We start from the raw sequence: 21,362 nt of genomic DNA on the forward strand, positions 1-21,362 counted from the left end.
GTTTCCCGACTTAACCGCTACAGATAGCCAGCGCCATGTACCCAATACCCACAAATTCAATTGCAGAAGTCTCCAGAGACCTAACGCACAGAACCAGATAGATACAAATGTCTTCAATCTGTTTGAGATAGATATATATATATATGTATGTATGTATACAAAGATTACCGGACATGTACACGTATCTCACGTCTTCGATAGACAAAAGCATCACTACTCTTTACTATAAGATCAGTACCTTGTTAATAGAAAAAGTCTTCAACCGACGCCAAATCCCGCAACCCGCCCGCAGTGGATCTCCCTCCCGAACCCCGTCCGTTAACCGTACCGCAATTTCATCAAGATCAGATCGGTCCCGGTCCCCGTCCCAGTCCCAGTCCCAGTCCCGGAACCATGGCACCAGGGGCGGCAGTGGGGACGGGACAGAGCCAAGGACAGGCTAAGAATATCCCTAATAATCTACGGGGAGAAGATTAATTCGAGGACGTCAGATACAACTCCGTAAAAAATCTACGATTCAAAACTACCTAAAGTCTTATAGATCATGCAAGATACATCAAAAATACCAGACACCGATCCGACCATCGGTCACAGAAAAGAGTCATGGCCATACCTGGTGATGAGCGGTCATGTCATCTCATCACATCCATGCCAAGTAAGGGATAGGTAGGTAGGTGAGGTAGGTAGGCAAGCTTCATTTCGCTCAAGTTTTCCTTGTCCTTTCGTAAGGTTGGATAGGTAAGGTTCCTCCAAACAGAAAAAGCAGGGCGAGCACCAAAGAAAAAGACGGGAGGTCGACCGAGCGAAAAACTGTCAAAAAATTGGATTATTTCGGGGAATCGGGAAAACCTGGAACTTGGGGTATCAAAAAGGGGGCATTGAAATCATAATCTCTTTTATCTAGTGTATATGATGATGATAAGTGATAAATCGATACGAGAGGCGGGCGAAAGTAGGCCCTGCCATGTGGTTTCGTGGAAGTGTTGAAAAAAGAGGAGAGGGTATGAGAGTGGTGAAAGCCGGCGGTTGGACTGTCAAGGAAAGGAGGGAGGGAGGGAGGGAGGGAGAGGTGAAATGTACACCAGCGTGTCTGAAACAACATCATCCGACCCAGTATCCTCGCGTCAACGAAAAGGAACCAAGGAAACCGCCATGTGTTCATGCATGTATCCGTACCAATACCACGCCACTAATCGTGGCATCCCTCTATCCCACTACACACCTGCGATCGGCTACTTTTGGCCGATCGACATGATACAGTCATAACATCCAACAAAAGTGCCAAATCCAAAGGGAATCATCGCCAGACTATCATCAATCCCGTCATAAATCAGATCGAAAAAGAATCCCAGCAAAAAAAAAAAAACGCCCAGTCATGCAGTCGTCAATCCGGATGAGTCGTCACTCCAAAGAGAAATGCAGTGCATCGTAACAGCAGGCAAGGACACAGATCAAGCCAAATCAGGGACTCAGTTCGGCACAAAGATCGTCAGGGCCATCCAGGCCGAACCCAGCCATGTCCACAGAGTGTAGCGAGCCAGGTCCACGTCCGATGGACATGTCCGACGAGGCATAGTCGTGCTTCAGTCGTTCATGAGGACCAAAGAACGGACGGGTCTCTTCGTTTGGCGTGGTGCCGTCACCAGCGGTCCACGGACCGTGCTGCCAGAATCGCGTGTTGGCCTGCTGATCACCGAAGAGGTCGTGGTGATCTTGCAAGTGCCGGGGCACGATTGCAGAGTCGTGATCACCATGACCAAAGTCATTCGGTGACTGGTACCGCAAGTGACTTCTGCTGAAACTGGAGCCAGGCGAGTCCGCGTGCAACGGCAAGTCGAGTCCCGTCATTGGCATGTCCTCGACAGTCGTGATGTCTATGGTGGGATTGTCCGTTTGAGTTTGCCGGGCCAGGGCGGAGGCAAGCCTGAAGTTGGTGGCCGAGCCCTGACGGCTGTGACTTGCTGATCGTTCCATTGCCCGCTGCACGAAGGCACCACAAGTTTTCATAATCTTTTCCTGGTTCTCCGGCGACAGACTGGCAAAGTAGTCATTGGCAAGGGATTCCTTCGGCCGACGAGGCTCTTGAGGTAGATCAAATTCCTTCTTCGCGTGCTCCGAGAAGCCAAACGGGAGGTCGTACGGCGACTGATAGACGGTTGGCGCTTGGGCACGCTGCTGGTCGAGGTACGGGTACTTCCCAGCCAGTTTGGGAAACCCCAGGTTCACACTGTCGTTGGGTTCCTGCTTGATGTGTTCGGGTTCCTTCTTCTGGATGACGTCGAGCCGTTCCTGGTGACTGATGAGCGAGAACCGAAGCATCTGCAGCAGGCGGGTGACCTCTTCGGAGCGCATGTTGAGAGGCTGCAGGGGCAGCAAAGTGCCGTCGGATGCCTTAGGCTGAACCCTCTGCTGGGCCATGGCGATCTCTAGCTTCTCCATGCCATTCTGCGGAGGCACCGAGCCCATAGGCCCGAGTAGGGTCTCTACGACCAATTCGGGGCTAACGATGGTGTACCCAGCGAACACGTTGGCATGGTCGGTGATCTGGGCCAAGCGCCGACGAGCGATCAGCTCGCGCACATTGGCAAAAGTATTGGTCGGCAGGTCGGGCTGCGGTTTTGGAAGTTGAGGAACGGGGGCAGGACGAGCCGCAGGAGTCGGCAACGGACGATAGGCAGAAGGCATTGCAGCGGTCGGGAGAGGACGCTGCAATGGGAGTGACGGGCGTTGCAGCACTGGGGTTGGAGGGGCATAAAGGTGGTGGGGGTATGAGGGGAGGCGGACGGCGGCGAGGGCGCTAAGGGACTTGATGCCGTCCAGGAAATTGGCCCTTGGGTTGTGGATCTTGACGCTAGGGTTGTGCGTATACTGTGCCCTACACTCGGTCGACGACTCTCCTAAATAATACCAGATCTGCTCGCGCTTCTCGAGGTCGACCTTCACCGGTGGGGCATGGTCCCGCAATTCCACGCTCTCGAACTCGGCCCACTGATATGGGTACTTGGCGTCGCAGAAGGGCGTGCCCGGCAGCGGAAGCGTCGCCGAAGCATCTTTGCGGGCCGCCGGCTTGCGAGCCAGGTGCGCAGGCAGCGGCTTAGTGCCCGGCGGCAGCGGAGGGAAGCTGGTCTTCTTGACCACCAGCATCCACCGGTACGGCAGCTCGATCACGTCGCTGTGGAGGTCTTCGTCAGCATCCTGCTTAGAAAAGAAGGGGTCAACTTACCCTCGCGGGAGGACTTTCAGCAGCAACGTCCGTTCCGCTGGTCGGTTCTCCAGAACCACGGCGCCGCTGATCTCCTTGTCGACCTGGAACTGCACCAGGTCGCCCATGACGAGCCTCTGGGCGGCTTCGGTGAGCTTGCCATCCTTGTCCTGTGGCTCGCCCGGCATCCAGCTCTGTCTCTTCTGACGATGGTACTTGCACTTCAAGTCGACGCTCGGCACCGAGTACTGATTGCCATCGTCCGCAACCACCGCGACAGAACCGAATTCGACCTGCACGCCGGCCAGAAGAGCACACGTAGCATGGTATGCTCTGGTGCACTTGCCAAAGTTGCACTGGAAGCACGCCCCCTTGACCTCGCGGCAGAAGAGACACTTGAGCCCGAGACGAGCCTTGGGGATCTTATCGACGTCGCACACGACCTCCCTTCCAGACTCATCGCGCAGGATCGATGTCTCTTCGATGTACATGGCACATCTCCGATGGGCGTGGGACTTCCCGTCCTCGGTCGGCAGCAGATCCTCGTAGTCCAGGTTGTTCGGACACAGCACGCAGGGTATCTTCTTGGTGATCTCAACCTGAACCTTGGCCCGCTTGGGTTTCGATTCGTCACCATCACGCTTCCGTTTCTTGACACGGGTGACGGACTTCTCCGGCACGCTCCGCGGAGGAGTGAGGAGGTCGGATGCACCTTCAACATCCATCTCACTCTCGTACTCATCGTAGTACTCTGGCGTCGACTCCCCACGAAGCTTCCGCTCGATCTCTCCAACGTCGATCCAGACGCTATCGGCCTCGCAGTTGCATTTCTTCGCAATGCGACCGTAGTCCAGCCACTTTTCCGTAGCAAAGTTTACAGATTCGGCACAGTTGTAGCCAAGGTTGTATCCCGAATGGTAACCATACGGATAGGTGATGACGAACTCGCCCTCGTAGTGGACCATCTTGTTGACTGTAATTCCGAACTGAGACTTCAAGATGCTGGGTGAGATCAGGTACGTCTTGTGACGGAGGAACTGGTCGCAATTCTTCGCGTCGCTTGGCCAGATACCTGGGTGAAGTTGAGAGTCAGTCATCTTTCTCGCACATCGACCTCCCAGAAAATAACGTACTCTTCATTGCCTGCTCGAATCGAGGAGCATCTTCCTGGGAAATACTGTACCACTGCTTCGGAGCACCGAAGTGGATATAGTTGATACTGTAGAGATCCACGTCCTCCAAATGCCACGCAAACGTAGCTTTCCACATTCCCAGGTATAAATATGCTGTGTTCACTCCCGGGACCTTCTGCCCTAACACATCCAGCAGATTCGGCAGCTTGGCGACATTCCATGAGGTGGTGGAGTCGTCGAAGAGCGAGCCAGGCATATCAGCACCGTACATGGGGTTGTTGAACATGAGGGACTTCCAATAGGCGGTCTCCAGCTCCTCGCATCTCTCCGGGGTATATTCGTCATTATCGTGAAGGCGGTAGTCGAAATCCTTGAAGGCTTCTTCGTCAATATAGTCAAGCGCCTCACCACGGTTGTGCTTCCTTCTCGAAGACACAGACTTGGGCTGCCTGCCCTTGGGTTTTGGTGCAGGTAACGACTCTCCGTCGCTCAATTCCTCCGTCTTGGTCTCGACAGGGTTCGACTCGGGAGAAACAGGCGTTGGGGGGCCTTCAGGTTTCGACCTCTCCGAACTGTCATCCGTGGGGGGCTCCTCCTTAATCCTGACCTGGTTGGAACGTTTGGGAGGACGACCGGGACCGGATCGACGCTTCTGAGAATCGGATCGAGCCGTCTGGGGCTTCGGAGTCGGCGCAGCGCGAGCTGCTCTTTCCTGGTTCCGTCTTCGCTCACCTCTGCGAGCAGGGGGCTGGTGACTGCTCTCCTCACACAAGGCCTTCCACTGGGGCAGATTGTATGATCTCTGTTTTTCGATGTTCGCCTGGGTATATGTTCCATGCGAACCGTGGAATTCTTGCATGATCGGGTTCTTGACTCGAATCGATTTGACCGCTTCGTCGAGGGGAGGAAGGGAATCGGTCCTGAGAATCTCTAGTCAGCCAACTCTATAATCGTGCAGGATAGGCTGGCAGGGAACAAGGCCGTCCGTCACCACCATCGGTCGACGACGTGTAGGATATCGTGACGAAACCTCGACCGGAAAGCGGTCCGAGCACCAGCACAGACAATGCATAGATAACGGTATTTTGATATCGCACTCACCATTCCTTCGGAGGGATGACCTTGACAATCCCGGACTTCATGCCGTACTTGTCGATCTTGTCGATGAACCATTGGAAATCGCGGAATTGCTCCATGGTCTGTGTTTCACCACAGGATTGGGCTCCAAGTCAGCCGGATCATATTCCACGCAAAGTCCGTGCCAATATGGCTCTGATACGCAGCACAGCGCGCTGGTGTTGCTTATCTCCCGGCGTTCCAGGGCAGGACGCGGACTCACCGGCTTGAAGACAGGTATCTTCCCGCCACCATAGTAATGATCTGGCACGACCTCCTCGTCCATGGGCGGAGGCCCGGGCGCAGGAGGCGCGGCATTGCTATTGGGATCGAGCTCGAGGTCGGAGAGCTCGGAGGGAACGCCATCCGGGGCATCCTTCTTCCCGTTGGCGCTGTTGGGAGGAGTGATGGAGGCGCCGTTGGCCTCGAGACTGGCCGGGAGCATCCCGACAGTGGGCTGATCGAGCGCGGCCGCCATCACGGACGATGGTGGTGGTGGTGATGGGAGCGTCGGTAGGGAGTGCCGTCGTCGGATGCGACCGCTGATCGACGGCAGGTCACGGTTCCCAGCGGTCGGGGAAAGGACAAGGAAAGGAAGGGAGCGGCGATTTTTTCAGCGGCAGGGAGGATAGGGAGACGGTGATAAGTGGTGGTTTTAGGAGAAAATTCCTGGGAGAGAAATGGGGAGGTCAGCCAGATGAAGAGATTGCTATCGCCAGCGACGACAGCCCCTCTCACTCGAGGGATCGAGGGCGAGCAGCGAGAGGGGTGCGCTGTTGCAGAGAAGCAGCAGTAGTTCAGCAGCGGGCGGTAGAAACAGAGGCCAATGCAGCGCGCAATCAGTCGAAGTGGAGCGGCCGGACGAACAGCGCCCGTAGCAGGCGGACAGCGATCGCTGAGAGGTCGGCGGCTCTCTGGGCTAAAGGCGAGGTTGGGCTGCCTGAGAGCCTGGCCTGGCCGCATGCAACGAGTCTGAGACGCTGGCTCAGGCGGCGCCGCGCTAGGCCGTTTCGGGCGGGCGTCCGCGCAGCAGCCAGAGCACGGCTGGCCCGTCCAATGTCGGGAAAGGGGTCAGGCCAATGGGGGTTCCAGGGGCGTGAGACGAAGAAAAGAATCACTTACCGGAGTCGAGAACACGCTGGAGATGGGAGACGCAGCAGACTGCTCGGTACTGCCAGAGCCTCGAGGGAGCAGAGGCAGGCGATGGGTTGGGGGAAGAGACAAGAGGGAGAGTCACTGCACATCGCAGGCACCATAGGGACAGCCTCCGCGCGGCGGTCACGTGTGTCACGTGCGGCGGCGGAAAACCTCTTTGCCCGGTGGACTGACGGGGCAGCACGGGGTGCATATCTGATCGGAGAGTGACCTCAACAGGGCGGCAAGCCCCGGCAGAAGCTCCTGCTTACTGATCTCGGCCAAGTCTGGGCTCCGCTCGGGCAGATGACATCGTATGTACGTACCCCCGCTCGCTTGCATCGGCCGATCGTAGTCGTCCTGTAGCCGTCGACCGATGTGGAAGGCCCAGCTGTTATGCGGCTGGCTTCTTGCTCTCTCGACCGGGCTGGAAGCCTTCCGTCGTCCTCCCTCTTTTCTTACTGTTATCCACCCGCTGCTGCGACAAGGCTGAGGGGCAACGCCGCGAACGACCAGCACCCGACGTGTTCCTGCGACAGCGGTGGATCAGATAAGGTTCCATTGGTATGACCACCCTCGTGTACGGAGCACCGGTGGTTCTTGTGGCAGCGTCGCACGAGAGATGAGGCTCCGTACATCCACGGCCCTTCAAGCTATTATTCACAGTAAGAGGGCATGACGATATATCTTAGGCTTCTTAGATACGGACTACAGGGAGGTAATAATAATAATAATGAAGGGGGGGGGGGCACACTGGATACGCTCTGAGGCCAAAGTTCAGCTGCAATGGTCCTTAAGTAGAAGCGTTCATCTAGCCATGGTCGCGGATTCCCCACACGAATGACGCAATGCAACACGGTTATCATGCACAGACCGCTGCATACATACACGGTGAAAGAAAAAACATGTCAAAGCTCCAAGTTACATGACGGGGCTATCTGTTCCGAAAAGAAAACATCGACTCGTTATCGAACATAACACACAAATACATCGTGCCGATCGAACATCAAATGCAAAAACACGCATGATATCCAAGTGGGAAAAAAAATTAACAGCAACCAGAAATCCCGTAGATTATCCCAAAAAGCTCATATGTGCAAATCAAGCCAGGTATCCGATATCAGTAGTCGGTCAGGTGTAGCTTCTTCCCGACTGGCCGCCGTCTCACGGGCCTGTCGCCCCGCTCTCGGTCCGCAGCCACGCCCTTAAGCGCGTGCAGCAGCATCCCCGCGTCAAAGAACCCATCTAATTGGTCCGTTAGTAACCTGTGTCAAACCTTCGACGAGCCAAGCATACGGGGAGACTTACATCCACCCATTCCGTCATCGTCGAGCTCTCCGCTGTCGGTCGTTGGCGTCTCGGTACCCCGGGCATGAACAGCGTCACCCCGGATGAGGCGCCCACGGCGGTGCTGGCTCCGTTCAGACATCATCTCCAGCTCCCGCGCCCGACTAGTCCGCGGGCTTCTCTTCCCGACGTTCGTGGCACGGAGCAGCTTCCGCATCTCCAAGAGGTACGATTCAAGGGTGTACATCAACCGGGCGGTCTGGCGGTGCTTGGACGATGCGCAGATCGAGATCGAGTCGTCCTTGATGATGTACCCGATACCGAAACCGTCGCCGGAAGTCGGGCCGAAGCCAAAGTGCCGCAAGCATGGGTTGCCGCAGTTCGAGGTCGAGATGATCGTGTTGTTGATCTTGTCCCAGCCCGGATCGTTGAAGATGGCCGGCGTCGGTGGCAGGGAACGCGTACCCCGGACGCTGCTGTAGCCGTTCGAGGAGGTGCCATCTTCGGACGGAGTCGAGGAGAGCTTCGGGGACCCGATGTTCGATCCGTTCTCCAGCGGACTAGAGTAGCCGTTCGAACTGGCCTCCACGCTGTTGTTCACAGATGGGCCTTCATCAAAGGAGCGCTGCCAGAGACAGTACAACGCGTAGAGATGGCGGTCCTGACCCTTGGCTTTCGAACACTCCTTCGTAAGAGCAGTGTGTTTCTCGGTCGCTTTTTTCAGGGCTTCCACCTTCTTCTCGGCAGGGTTGTCGCCCCAGAACGTCTTGACAAACTCAACGGCCTCCCTCGTAACCGGGCGGATGGCCTCTGTCCGACCGTGAAGGAAGACCTTCGTCATCGCAGGCTCGTATGTATTTTCGACACGGCCGTAGAGACCGTAGTAGGCGGCCTGGAAGGCCATCTGCACAAAGGCATCCGGCGAGAAGCCCATCGAGGTGATGAAGTTCTTACCGTAGCCATCAAAGTCGAGGACTTCGACTTCGTGCTGCTGAAGAAGATCCGCGAGATGTGATTCGGCGAACCGCAGGGCAATGCCAAGCTCAGGAGTCATGTCCCACTCCAGCTTGCGAGGCGTGGTGCTCACATTGCCAAAACTGCGAGGGTCTCGCTTCGAGGGGTCGGGGCTGGTCGTTGCCCACAGGCTAGGCGCCTGACCGTTGATGCTCCTGGCAAACCGGAGGATGGTGTCCGTGTAGACATCACTGGCAAAGCGGAGGACGGTGTGACCATCCACACCGGTATGTTCAAAGTTGATACCGGCGCTACCGTTCTTGCAGACGATGATCTGAAGCTTGTCATACCACCGGTTGATGCAGGTTCCAATCTGCACACCCCTGACGACCTCATTAGTACCACACAGCATGTTGGCGCAGAGCGCTGCCGTGCTGGAAGGCTCAGTGTAATCCAGACAGAGAACGAAGAGAGCAGTATCGACAATGTTCAAGCATTCCGCGTTGTTCGAACCGGGGTCCTTCGTTAGGATCTCTCTCAATCCTGACCACACCTTCCGGTTCTCAGTGCTGAGAACGCCAAGGGCGCCCTTCGCAGCCTCCTGGATGGGGGTCTGCTGAGCATCGTCAACAATCACTTGAAGATTGACCGCAAGATCCTTCTCAGTCATGATCAAGTCATTGTTGTCGTCAAGAACGTCGAACCAGTAGAACTGTCCCCGGGCCATGACGACGATGTGCTTCGCAGAGGAATCTTGGCCGATAACACAGCCATTCTCCGTAGGTACTCGGGCGGTACCAAATAGCCGGGAGTACTGGTACATGCAAAGTGGTGTGCCACGAACATTGTCAGGTGGCAGTTCCTCTCTTCTGACGGCGCGAACAAACGACAGGGCAGACACGACAAGCGACGCGGCTCTGGTCACCTGGTTGTTCCTCGCGGGAGTTGGGTCATCCTCCAACAGGAAGAAGGGGTTGAGGTTCAAGACAACAGCTACGCGTGTCAGCATGTATCATGGGGAGTCCGAGAGTAAGCAAATACTTACGGTTGTCGAAATTCAAGTACGAGTCATACCAGAACTGTTCGATATAGCTCGTCTTCGAAGAAGCATACTTCTTCAGTTTCTCCTGAAGCTCGGGACCCTCTGACTTCAGAAACTCTTGCACAGCGGCCTTTGTCTCTTCATGTTCCCTAGCGGTCTGCAGGGGATACAAGACGTCAAGGTACTTCTGGCATGTGCTTTCAAGGTCCGGGATGGGGAGCTTGGGAAGCGAATCCTGGTTCGCGAAGGTGATTCCCTTCTTGGTCTGGCCCGCGGAGGCGTCGGTACCATTCGGGGCAGCGCCGTTCACAGACGGTGCCGAGGTTGAAGACGCCATCTTGGACTGAACGTTTTTCTGGGCGTTGGACGTGACGATTGCGTCCGTCAAGGGTTTCGGGGCGGTAAAGAAGCGGACTGCCATATCGGAGTAAGACATGGTTTCAGTAAGTCGTTCGGACAAAAGGGATATCAAGAAATCAAGCGTAGCGACAAGCTAGAAAAGTAGGTATCGATAAAAGACGCAAGGCACTGCGGTAGAAATAATGACAATCTTGCAGACAATAAGGCGGCATCGAGATCACATCAACAGAGGGTAGAAAAAGGGAAATACGAGGAATGGGCCCGGGGAAGGGAAGCTCAACCAGGGCTCATGGAGAAGCGTGGGCGACTGGGGGAGGCGGTCTTTAATAGGATATGTAGGGACAGTTTATGGCAATGCGGATGACCACCTCCGAGTCTACCCCGCTGTCCGGAGATCCCCTGGGAACCCCCATCTGAACCATACGGATGGAAGATGCGGGTGTCGGTTTGAAGGGACGATAGTGCCTTGGACGGGACAAGGAAGGCTTACAATTCGATACAGGCCTGGTCTCTGGCCAGAGCAAAGTGGATCTCCTTGACTTAACTGGTGTAGGCGTCCGAGGCTATCAGCCTAAAGATGTGTCGGAGAAACGGAGACGCTTGCTATAGACCCTTTGTCAGCAAATGGCCTGGGTTCTCGACTGCCGTGAGTCGTTCGAGAGAACGGTCCAACGGATAAAAATAAAACTATCATGCATGGAGAAACTAACGCGGTTCAATGACGTCTCCCCAGTTTTGCGGTGCCCCGTTGGAGATGGGACAAGAAGAGGGAGGGTAGAGATGATAGCACAGTCCTCTCACGCGAGACTGGGGAATGACCAAGAGAATTCGGGTGACCACAAGAGGGAGCTGAGGAGCTGGAAAAATAAATGGGACGTACCGGTATCAGCTTTAAGAAAGCCAAGTCCGGGTCAGAGGAGCGGACAAGCTCCGGGGGAAAGAAAGGTTCAGTGGAGGATTAATCACAAGCAGCTGAATTCTCGCATTCAGCGGAGTCACTTGAATTACCTACACCGGGGAACGGCTGACTGCGGGATTGCCAGTGGCAACGTCGGCTACCGGTTTTGACAAACCCACCCTCAGCTACTGAAGAAGCTTGATAGCAACGCGGCCCTTCGTACTGTACCTGGCTGCTCGTTCTGGGGCTCCAGTACGGTCGATGACGTTTCGGGCGAAGGGAGATCATCCTGGGGCCCCAGTGGAGTTGTCACGTGTCGGCGATCCTGCTGACCCTGGCCTCCGAACTGCCGACGTCTCGGCGAGACTTCGCCGATTCTCGACCGCTCGCCCGAGCACAAACTGCGCGATATATTTCTCACCGCGGCCGCCCATGCTTCGTCACGATTCTAGGAGGCCCGAGGGTAGGTAATAGTAGGATACACCGTACGTGGCAGACCTAGAGGGCATCACGCGGATGCATTGTACTCCGCACTGTATACGCCCGGCTGCTGCATACATATGCAGGTCCAGATGTCGCAGGGTTTGATGGAACGGGAGATTCACTACACCAGAAAACACATAGTGCTCTTTTAGCTGCCTACTTCCACGAAATTATTCAAGAAATCAAAAAGAGAGGCACAAACCCCTTGATAGCTAAAATATTGACAAATGAACTGAAGTGTAAACGTCATGTCCGTCCACGGGTTCCCAGCGGTCTCCCCCCCCCCCGAGATCTGCTTGGCCGGAAGTGGGCAGATCCCCACGGGGAACCTACGCCGAGTCTTGGCATACCAGGACCGTGGGCTCCATGGAAACGAAACAAGCCCGTGAAAAAAGGTAACCAAATGCGACAAAAGTAAGGTGGTAGAAGCTTCTTGAAAATTTGCACATGACTAAGGGGAAATCCCCTGATATATAAGGCAAACGACGAGGCTAGCCTTCGTCGACTGGCAAAGTATTCACGACGTAGGCGCCGGGCAGGACCAGACCACTGACATCAAGGAGGGGATCAAGGGAAGCAAATTACGTGCAAGACAAGTGGAGCTAGATGCTTCTGGGGGGACGAAGAACAGACGTGCATGACCGTCACCATGGAATGGTAGATTTACAATGCCCGGGACATTTATGCGACGGCGAAGAACGGCTGGCCCAGTGGGCGCAGGACGTTGTCTGCATACTCACCGGCGAAGTTGCCTATGACAATTGTGAGCACATGCAAAATGATCCAGGGGGGAAATGAAATGATGCGCAATTACCTGCAGGCCCGTAGTTGCACACAGTGAATGGAATTGGTCCAGCACCGATATTCTGAAGGGTGCCGCAAACGGTCGTGGCACAGCCAACCTGAGTAGTGCCTTTCCACACGATCTGGGAGAAGTGGCCCCATTTTTCGAAGTTGCTCATGTCAGGGTTGGGATTTCCGTAGAGACCCTCAAAGTAGCCCATCTCATCGTTGTACATCAGGTTGGTGATCATCTTTCCAATGGCCTCAGAAGGGACACCGTAGCCGATGTTTTGTCCGTATCCACCGCCATCAATGTCACTGTGAGTAGGTCAGAGAAGTCCGCGTGGGTATCTCATACCGATACCGGCATGCTATGACTACTTACGTGTTGTGAGCGTAGACACAGCTATCTGCAAGCTTCTTAGCACTTGCCTCCAGATCAGCGGACCAGGCAAGAGCGGGGGCAGAGTGGTTGGAACGGTGCATGTTGTGCTGCTGCAGAACCTGAGCCTGGTAACTGTTGCTGCTGCCGCTGAAAGTGGGAGCAGTTGGCGCTGGTGGCGGAGGCGAGGGATCGTTTGGCTCAGGAGCTGGAGAGGGAGCCGCGGCTTCCGTATAGTACAGCGTTGTGACAGCATAGTAGCCGTCAGGGTCAGGTTGGGCATCCTCCTTAACCAGCACAGGAGTGGGGACAACGTATCCAGGTGGCACATAAGAGGTCACGGTAACGACGGTCACTTCAGTCTCGTAGGCACGCTTGTCGACCTGGACCGGGGAGCTCATCACGCCAGCAGCGCAAAGAGCGCTCAGAAGAACCGAGGAACGCATGTTGTCGTGGTTCTTTGGACGGTTCGCCGTATCAGCAAAACGATCGAATTGCGCGATGTGTTCCCAGATCAACTGGATGGAGAACTTCCACAGGAAGTATCTGGAACAAGTGACTCTGCGACGAGATTTTGGCAAGGCTCAAGGAGAGGACGAGATCGATTTCGACCCTGGGAATCGTTGCTTGTATTTCTGGGAGCGGAGGGAGATGAATTGACGCTGACCAACGCAGATCGACTGCTGGTTTGTTTATGGAGAGAGTGGGACGGGGACCAAAAGGAATGACAGCTCTTGAACACTTTGAAAGAGTGAAAAAAGTGTACAAGAAACGAACTGTTGGACGCGAGGTCCCAACGGAGAAACGAACGCTGTCCGCAAGATAGAGAGATAGATGAAGGAGTCGACGAGCAGGGCAGAAAAGGGAGAAGACACGCGGGTGCGCACTGGGCAGGAGGGGTGGGCCCCCTACGATATGGGCGCCGGCTTCAATTTGCTGTGAAACGGGGCGGGGGGAAACGATAGCAGTGGGCTATCCCCAGAGGAGTTACCAGCTAAGCTTGCGTTTGTTTCCCTGGGCTCTTTGAGAGTTATCGGGAATAATGCCCGCCTGCGAGCTCGTTGTCTTTGTCTGTCTGTCTGCCACTCTTCTATATGACTGCTTCGCATCCCGCTGGGAAGGCTTTCCATTTTGTATATCCGTCGAGATCAGCAATGCAGCGGCAATGCCGCGCCTCTCCCTGTCCCGTCGCGTTCCCTAGGCCACATACCCACGTATGGCAGAACTCCCGCCATCATTGCGCTCGAAGACCTGACGAGCGCCTGCTATCCGTACATGCCTCAGGTCGCTGCGGGGACGTCCATGGATTCAGGGAGGGTCTACGGGTGAGCCGTGGCGCTGAATTCCTGTCGGAATTTGGGGACTCGGGTCTGGGGACTCCAAAGGCGCCCTCCAGGCCGTCCGCCGCCCATCTGCCCCTTGCGCGCGGCTCCCATCTCTCGTCAAAAAGGTGCTACTGCACGACAGCACATCGAGGATCACGGCTGGGTTGGATGTCATCGATGCATACCAAGTAACTCTGTCGCCCATGATCGCGGATCCGTCAGCGGTAGATGAGCCTGGAGCAGGGAGATCCCTGTGCTTTACCCCTGGATTAGCGTGCCGCGCTTCCAGGCACGATCGCCTGCCATTCGCCAACCAGCCAAACAGCGTGTCATCTCTTTCGCAGCCTGCAGCGCACAAGCTCCGACGTAACACGGCCGGCGGAAGGCTAAATCGGACCCTTCATTTCGGCGATTTTCCTGGGCCTGAACGTGCACGTAGGCCAAGGAGAACGTATGGTCTCGATCATGATGGCGGCTTTTCAGCCCTCAGCCCTGCGCCTTCGGAAGGACCTCATTGTGTTCACAGTGCCAGTTAAAAGATGTGTTGTCGCGCGGACTCTTGAAACGCAAGTAATTTCCGCGTCTCCAGTAGAACGGGCGCAAAGTCAGCGGTTTCTGCAGAATCGGTCTGCCTCAGGTAAGCGCCCAGTACATGTCTCACTTTTGAGTCCCGTCCAGCTTCGGAGTTCGAGAACTTCTGGTCCTCGGCTGCCGAGTTCTCGGCCATAGCGTCCCGGCAAATCTGGATCTCGCAGATTCGCCTCCGTCCTGCTCTAAGAGGCGGTCAGCCTGTGGTCCCGTATCGTAGAATTAGTCTGTCTTAGGACCGTTGGCGCCCAGCAACTATTTGCATCTCCATTCGGCCTGGTGCTGAAGCCTGAAGAAGTTTGTCTCTACAAAAAACGGATGCCACGGCGTGACCGGCAGAAGCGTTCCGTAAACCCCTCCAAGAAGGGAACCCCAATCAGCCCAGTGGGCGATTCACGTGTAACAGAGTAACACTTATGACAATAGTCGCTCAATTGTTTCAACAGAGGACGGCCAAGAGGGCCAAGGTGTTCCAGCCAACGAAATATTTTCGCGCTCGATGTTTTCCTACTCGTCTGCGACTTTGTCCCACCGAACTCGACTTTCGTCGTCCAATAATGCGCTCGATCCAAGGTCCTGACAGGTCTCCACAAAGACTCCGATTTCTGTGCCTGTCATATTTCGTGGAAGCCTCCTCCGTCATCTCTGCGGCGTGATGCAACATCCTGACTCAGCAAAGGATAAAGTTGCAGAGTTTTCCTCCCCCGAGTCCCATCCGTGGACGGGATTCAATCTTAGTCCGTACACGCTATTTATTAAGTTATCAGCAGTGTTTCAGATCCGTTTCACCGTCCCTTCTGGTCGGTACACACTACACACAGATCTTGTAGATTGATCCCACTCCCCCCCGCCCTGACGGGTGAATGTGGGAAACCGGAACAGAGCCGATGGGTCTCATCTTGTTGAATATGATTTCCAGCGAATGTTCCAGATTCCCAAAAGGATCTTTTATGTTCTCCTGGCAAACAAAATGTGTTGTCTTGGCAGGATGCTCTCTCTATATAAAGCTTTCCGTGTAATTTCTAGACACCGGAGGGCTGTCTGCAGGATTGCGGGGATTCAGAATCCATAATTTTCCACTTATACAAAACCTTTTTTTCTTAGGACTATGTCCAACGATTAGTCTCGTCTTTGATGATGCCTAGGCTAGGAAAGAGTTTTTATCGTTCCTAATACCAAGGAACGGGCCACGGTTTACCCTTGCAAGCTTGCTCTGGAGGCGGGGTGTTACAGGCGCGCGTCGGGCTGACCCCGTCAACTTTGGCTGCCTACCTACCTACCTAAGGTGCCTAGGTAGGTACTTAATTTCATGAAGAGCATTAGTCTTATGAGACTCATCATGGTCAAACGACTATTATTCGGGTGCAATGATTCCCTATAGGAAATAAAGTTCAACAAGAAGGTACGGTTCGGCTTATTTTTTTCGGGCGACCTGGTCATTATTGCTAGTTAGCACGGAGTGGATCTGCAGGTTCTCAGGAGTTCAGAACGTGCTGCTTTGAACCAAGGATGATATTATTGATGAAAATAGTGGCTTCATTCTTCTACATATCGACTGCACTGTAGTATTGGTTTCTCAGTTAAGTAAAGGAACTCGGCCGACCTAGATATCTCAGAGATAGATATCGTAGCCCGTCCTCCATACCATTATCTATCTACGATACCCCCACTGACTAGAACTGACCACAAATATATATATATATATATATACTGTACTTGAGTCCATATCTGTACTCGGAAAATAACAACTCCCTAAACAACAGGCCTATCAGTCTGCTTCGATACAACTTACCTACATACCTACTCTTCAACGTGAAAGTCTGGAACCGCCTTCGCCGGTACAACTTGAATAGCACCCCGGGCTGCCTGGTCTTTTCTTGTCGCCCGCCATCCAACCCCTCATTGCTAGATTGTCTTTCACGTTCAGGTTATACGGCCGTCCAATGTTCAGGAGGTGTATTCCCGGCCTCAGTATTCTAAACCGTTGCTCCCCATAGACACGATTCGCACTCGCGTATAGATCTCGTATCCAAATGGTTTGAGAGTCATGCTGAAGGTACGCGGAACGCCAGGGTGAAGGGTCAGAAAATACCCCTTTTGGTAGGGACCAAGCTGTCCAGGTGTGATTTCCCGTGACAGATGTCAACCGTGGGTAGCGACACGGTGTTTTCAATAGGTATCTGCTTCCCAGATCGAGAGGCTATTGACGAGATGGGATAGTTTATATGTGCGGAGGCTAGCAGTTGATAAGGTTAATGTCAGCTTGAGTTGAGGATCTGCAGGGTCGGAGTACGATGGCATCCCACCAAACCTCTGCTAAGATCTTGGGGGTCATCATGCGGGAGGAAAGGAGAGGAATTCTCTTTAGTTATGTGTCTAGATGCTTTGGATGAATTTTAATTCCTGTCGTTCTCTCTCACAGCAGGCGGTCCGTGGGGGGCCATGACGGGCGGCTGTGACAGCTTACCCGGTGGAGGTGTTGCCTGATTCAACACCGCAGACCATTTCCCCAGCTGTCGTGCTTCGAAAACGTTGATATCTCACTATGGATCTGCCGTTGAGCTGATGGTGTATTGGCAGATTGCGGCTGACTGGATCTGTTCTCAATTGATGTAAGGAGTCTCTTTCTCTTTTCCCCTTTCGAGCGCAGGAGAGACGTTACTAAGAAGACACTTATCATTTCATAGATTAATCTTCTACTTGTACTATTATGCCCGAGACCGTTTCTCCCGTTCCCATCTCCTTTTCCCGGTCCCAATCGGCACAAGTCCTTCTACCACCGTCTATTCTTCTCCGGATCACGAAAGAGGGGGATCCTTCTCTTCCTCCCGACGGCTCTCAGGTACAGCAATAGTAATCACCACCATCACCGTTATCTGTTACATCTTATTACTCTAGAAAACAAATTCAAACACCCTCCCTCTTCCCAGTCCCGGCCTCCACAGATCTTTTCCCATACATCGTCGCTCTTTGCTGATAAGATATGTACCCAAATGCTGCATGCTTTCCTTCCCCACCCCTACTTCTCTTCGCCGCTCCCCCCAGATGGAGAGTTTGGACATACATGCCTACGGTACGGAGCACTCCGAACCCCGTAACCCCCCCCCCCCCCCTTCCGCCAACATTGTCTGTACTTAGGCCCTCTACAATTCCGGCTCTCGGTAAATTGTGATAAGCAAGCCCTGAACATGCACATGCCCGCAACGCACATATCAGATCGATCTTAACCTCCCGAACCAGATTTGTGGGAAAAATACGCAAGTTTTTGGCTACGCCACATATGTAACACGGCATGCAGGATGACGATGACGGTGATAGGAATGCGAGTAGAAAGTTTTGCCAGTTCAAACAATCCGCGCCGACTGTCAGACCCGACGGCTCCGGGGTGGCGTTGCTGGCCCGTTCCGAGGGCGCTAAGCCACTGAGAGATACGTGTGACATGCGGGTATGATGTAGATAATATTTTCTGCTCTGTGGCATCTACCTCACAGTCCAACCCCAGCATCAGATCAGACTACAGGGTCAGAGTACTTAGACAGAACGATGACTTCAATGCGATGCTCGTGTTCATGCTGAATTTTTTTTCCCCTCCTCTTGAAATCAGGTGTTATTTCTGCGCATAGATATCACATATCACCGCCCTATGTTGCGGGCGATCACACCAATAGTTAAGAAAAGTAGGTAGACACTATGCTACACTACCGCCACTGCTATTAATTAATTACGCCGACTCAGGATTTCTTTTTTTTTGCATGCAAAGACAGATGATTGTACAAATACCTAAGATTCTGGCGACTCAGTACACGAATATATGACAATCAAGATGGCCAACTTTCTAGCTGATACTCCAACCGTAGATAAGTGAATATATGACTACAACACCCAACAATGCATGTTTTACAGGAAAAAAAGTGCAATCCAATGCAATGCCGAAAATGAAGGTACGATGAGAAGAAGATTGAACAAATAGAAATTTTTATCCGTTATACAAAAGATCTCGTCACGTTGAGGAGAGAAGGGGGGGATTTATACGTCAATGGTCCGACAGCTTCCTGCCTCGCAGACAAGCAGGAAGTTCTTTGGAGGTTCCCCGGCTTTAAGATCTTTATACAGCGGATTCCGGGACAACAGCCAGGACGACTGGTTAGCAACGATGTTGTCTATATAAGGCTTCCGGATATCCACAAGTGCCACTGCTGCAGTGGATGTGGCCGCAGCAGGGCCTGCTTCATCCCGAACTTTTTTGATAACCAGGTCTCTGGCGGAGATAGGTTCGTCAGTCTTGCTGGCCATGCCGTCTGCGCGAGGAACGGTCGAAGAGGTGATGTCTGCAGTGGAAAGAACGCCTGTAACGTTCCGGGTACCAATCTCCAGACCGACAACAGCGTCAAGGAGCCCCACAAAGAGGAAAGGATGCTGCATAATCTCGACAGAAAACGCACTGCAGGTCTGCCGGGCAAGAGTGCGATAGCTCTCCTCCTCGAGCAGTGTGGACAGACGGAGGAGGTTGCGTGCGATGACACCGTTCGCTGATGGTGTGGCAGATTCCGTGCCTCCTTTCAGACGTAGAAGCGGTCCAGGCACACCCGGCGTCAGAGTGGAGGGAGTAGAGTAGTAGCCTGCAGACGTGGATGGATTTGGTCCAGGGGCGAGGAAGTGAGTGTTGAGGTATTCTGCAGCATTATGTCAGTGTCCGTAAAACATCAAGGATGCCTAAGGAGAACCTACGTTGCAACTGCTCGGCCATTTGTAGGTAGCCATCATCGAAAGTGGCCTCGTACATCTGGATAAGCCCGCTCGTCAGATATGCATAGTCATCAGCAAATCCAGGCGTATCTCCCCTGCTGCCAGCGCGGTAGATGCGCCATAGCTGACCTGTCGATTTCTCAAAAAGGTTACTCTTGATGAAGTTGACGGCTTTCGCTGCTGCGTCCTTGCATTGCACAGCCTTCGAGTTATCGATTTCTTCCAACAAGATACTGCACTTCGCAAGGGCCCCTATGGCCAGTCCGTTCCATGCGACGATGATCTTGTCATCTAAGTCAGGGCGGACACGAGTTCTCTCACGGTACTCGCGCAATTTCTGCTTTGCTGACTTGATGATTCTGACGACTTCATCTTCACTCAGGCCAAACTCCTTGGCGAGCTGTCTAGGCGTCACCTGGATGGAGAGGACATTCTGGTTCATAAACTCGTCATGGGGATCATTCTCCGGAGCGACATTGCCGTCGGCGAGAACACCCCAATGACGAGCGCAGACTCCAGCGTCCCGCTGCCCGAGCACTTGCTTAAATTCCTTTAATGTCCAGACGTAGTAAGCGCCCTCGCGCTTTTCAGTGTCGTTCGGAGTTGGCAGACTGTCCGCATCTTCTGATGAATGAAAGCCACCGGCTGGAGATTGAATAGGTGCAGTCGTCAGATAGGTGACCAAATCATAGACCGCACCTAACAATTCAGGCTCGTGTGTCAACCTAAACGCATCTACGTAGACATCCAAAAGTTGTGCCTGGTCATAGAGCATCTTCTCAAAGTGAGGCAGACTCCAGTCTGCGGTAACACTGTACCTCGCAAAGCCATGCCCTATGTGATCCCTAATTCCACCACGAGCCATCTTAACAAGTGTGTTTACCGCCATTGCGGTTGCCTGAGCGCACTCCTCTTGACCGACGACATCAGACACAGCGCTTGGGTACAAACCCAAGCGAAGTAGGAAACTCAAATTCGCCGGAGTAGGGAACTTAGGTGCCCTACCAAAACCTCCATGGACAGGGTCGTACCGAGTCGCAAAATGTTTGAAGGCCTCTTCGAGAAGCTCAACTTCCAAATCCTCGTCGGCCTCTCGTCCTCCTTGGTGGGCATGTGTCCCTTCTTCTGCAAACTCTCTGAGCTGCCTGGTGATCTCCTTCGCACTTTCCAGACATCTTAGCTGCTGTTTCTGCCAGACATCTCTGAGCTTCTCCAAAATGTCGACAAATCCGATGGGTCCGTCAGCACCCAGTCGGGGACGGGAGCTGGAATTCGGGCCCGGCCAATATGTGCCACCGAAAACGGGTTCGAGATCTGGGGTCAGGAAGACGTTCAGTGGCCAGCCACCGGAACCTGTAGTTGCCTGGACATAGTTCATGTACACATCGTCAATGTCTGGTCTCTCTTCCCGGTCGACCTTGATCGGGATGAACGATTCGTTCAGAATGGAAGCAACTTCCGGAGACATGAAAGACTCCTTTTCCATAACATGACACCCTAGTGAAGAGTCAGAAATTTTGTGCTTAACGGAAGGTCTGTGGGAGTGTGATCACGGACAGTGACATGCAGAATAGCCAATGCTCAGGAAGATAAGTCGATTGAACCTCTTTGCCAAGTCGATTGCCTGGGCATCCCAGAGCTGCCATGCGACGGGATTATGCATGTGGCCCCTTACCTGCGGTGTACTCAGCATCTGAAATTCATGGCACAACAGACTCTATGTTACTCACGTATGGTGACCTGCTCTCATGGAGCCGGTTGACCAGGTTAGGCCCTGGTTCTGTCCCACTCCCTTGTTCGTCCACATGCATGTCCGATAGGGTTGCCATTCTGCGCGAGTGACCCCACACACTGCTAAATAGGACGTGTGAGGAGGGATATATCAGGATCCGGTTAGAAGGCCAGGAGGTCAGACTGGAAGTAGAGAGG

General features: G+C 53.8%; 6 protein-coding genes across 6 annotated transcripts; all 6 read right to left on the reverse strand.

The window, feature by feature from the left end:
• Window positions 1-1,461: 1,461 nt before the first annotated feature.
• VTN00DRAFT_9685 (uncharacterized protein) lies at window positions 1,462-5,929 on the reverse strand (the record flags this gene model as incomplete). Its single annotated transcript, XM_069436667.1, has 5 exons — window positions 1,462-3,172; window positions 3,224-4,274; window positions 4,336-5,255; window positions 5,437-5,534; window positions 5,675-5,929. The coding sequence occupies 5 exons, from the start codon at window positions 5,927-5,929 to the stop codon at window positions 1,462-1,464; spliced, it is 4,035 nt and encodes a 1,344-aa protein (XP_069284284.1).
• Window positions 5,930-6,106: 177 nt separating this feature from the next.
• Window positions 6,107-6,799, reverse strand: VTN00DRAFT_9686 (uncharacterized protein; the record flags this gene model as incomplete). The annotated part of the gene is made up of 2 exons (XM_069436668.1): window positions 6,107-6,120; window positions 6,574-6,799. 2 exons carry the CDS (start codon window positions 6,797-6,799, stop codon window positions 6,107-6,109), a joined length of 240 nt encoding a protein of 79 aa, XP_069284285.1.
• Window positions 6,800-7,705: 906 nt separating this feature from the next.
• VTN00DRAFT_9687 (uncharacterized protein) lies at window positions 7,706-10,304 on the reverse strand (the record flags this gene model as incomplete). The annotated part of the gene is made up of 3 exons (XM_069436669.1): window positions 7,706-7,830; window positions 7,894-9,819; window positions 9,872-10,304. 3 exons carry the CDS (start codon window positions 10,302-10,304, stop codon window positions 7,706-7,708), a joined length of 2,484 nt encoding a protein of 827 aa, XP_069284286.1.
• A 1,986-nt stretch (window positions 10,305-12,290) lies between these two features.
• Window positions 12,291-13,220, reverse strand: VTN00DRAFT_9688 (uncharacterized protein; the record flags this gene model as incomplete). Its single annotated transcript, XM_069436670.1, has 3 exons — window positions 12,291-12,361; window positions 12,424-12,710; window positions 12,778-13,220. 3 exons carry the CDS (start codon window positions 13,218-13,220, stop codon window positions 12,291-12,293), a joined length of 801 nt encoding a protein of 266 aa, XP_069284287.1.
• A 1,411-nt stretch (window positions 13,221-14,631) lies between these two features.
• Window positions 14,632-14,958, reverse strand: VTN00DRAFT_9689 (uncharacterized protein; the record flags this gene model as incomplete). Its single annotated transcript, XM_069436671.1, has 2 exons — window positions 14,632-14,872; window positions 14,927-14,958. The coding sequence occupies 2 exons, from the start codon at window positions 14,956-14,958 to the stop codon at window positions 14,632-14,634; spliced, it is 273 nt and encodes a 90-aa protein (XP_069284288.1).
• A 3,755-nt stretch (window positions 14,959-18,713) lies between these two features.
• Window positions 18,714-21,262, reverse strand: VTN00DRAFT_9690 (uncharacterized protein; the record flags this gene model as incomplete). Its single annotated transcript, XM_069436673.1, has 4 exons — window positions 18,714-19,360; window positions 19,416-20,930; window positions 20,991-21,108; window positions 21,164-21,262. The coding sequence occupies 4 exons, from the start codon at window positions 21,260-21,262 to the stop codon at window positions 18,714-18,716; spliced, it is 2,379 nt and encodes a 792-aa protein (XP_069284289.1).
• Between the last annotated feature and the right edge of the window lie 100 nt (window positions 21,263-21,362).

This window comes from Thermoascus crustaceus, assembly GCF_041956765.1.
Source record: "Thermoascus crustaceus strain CBS 181.67 unplaced genomic scaffold VTN00scaffold_8, whole genome shotgun sequence".
Classification (NCBI taxonomy): Eukaryota; Fungi; Ascomycota; class Eurotiomycetes; order Eurotiales; family Thermoascaceae; genus Thermoascus; species Thermoascus crustaceus.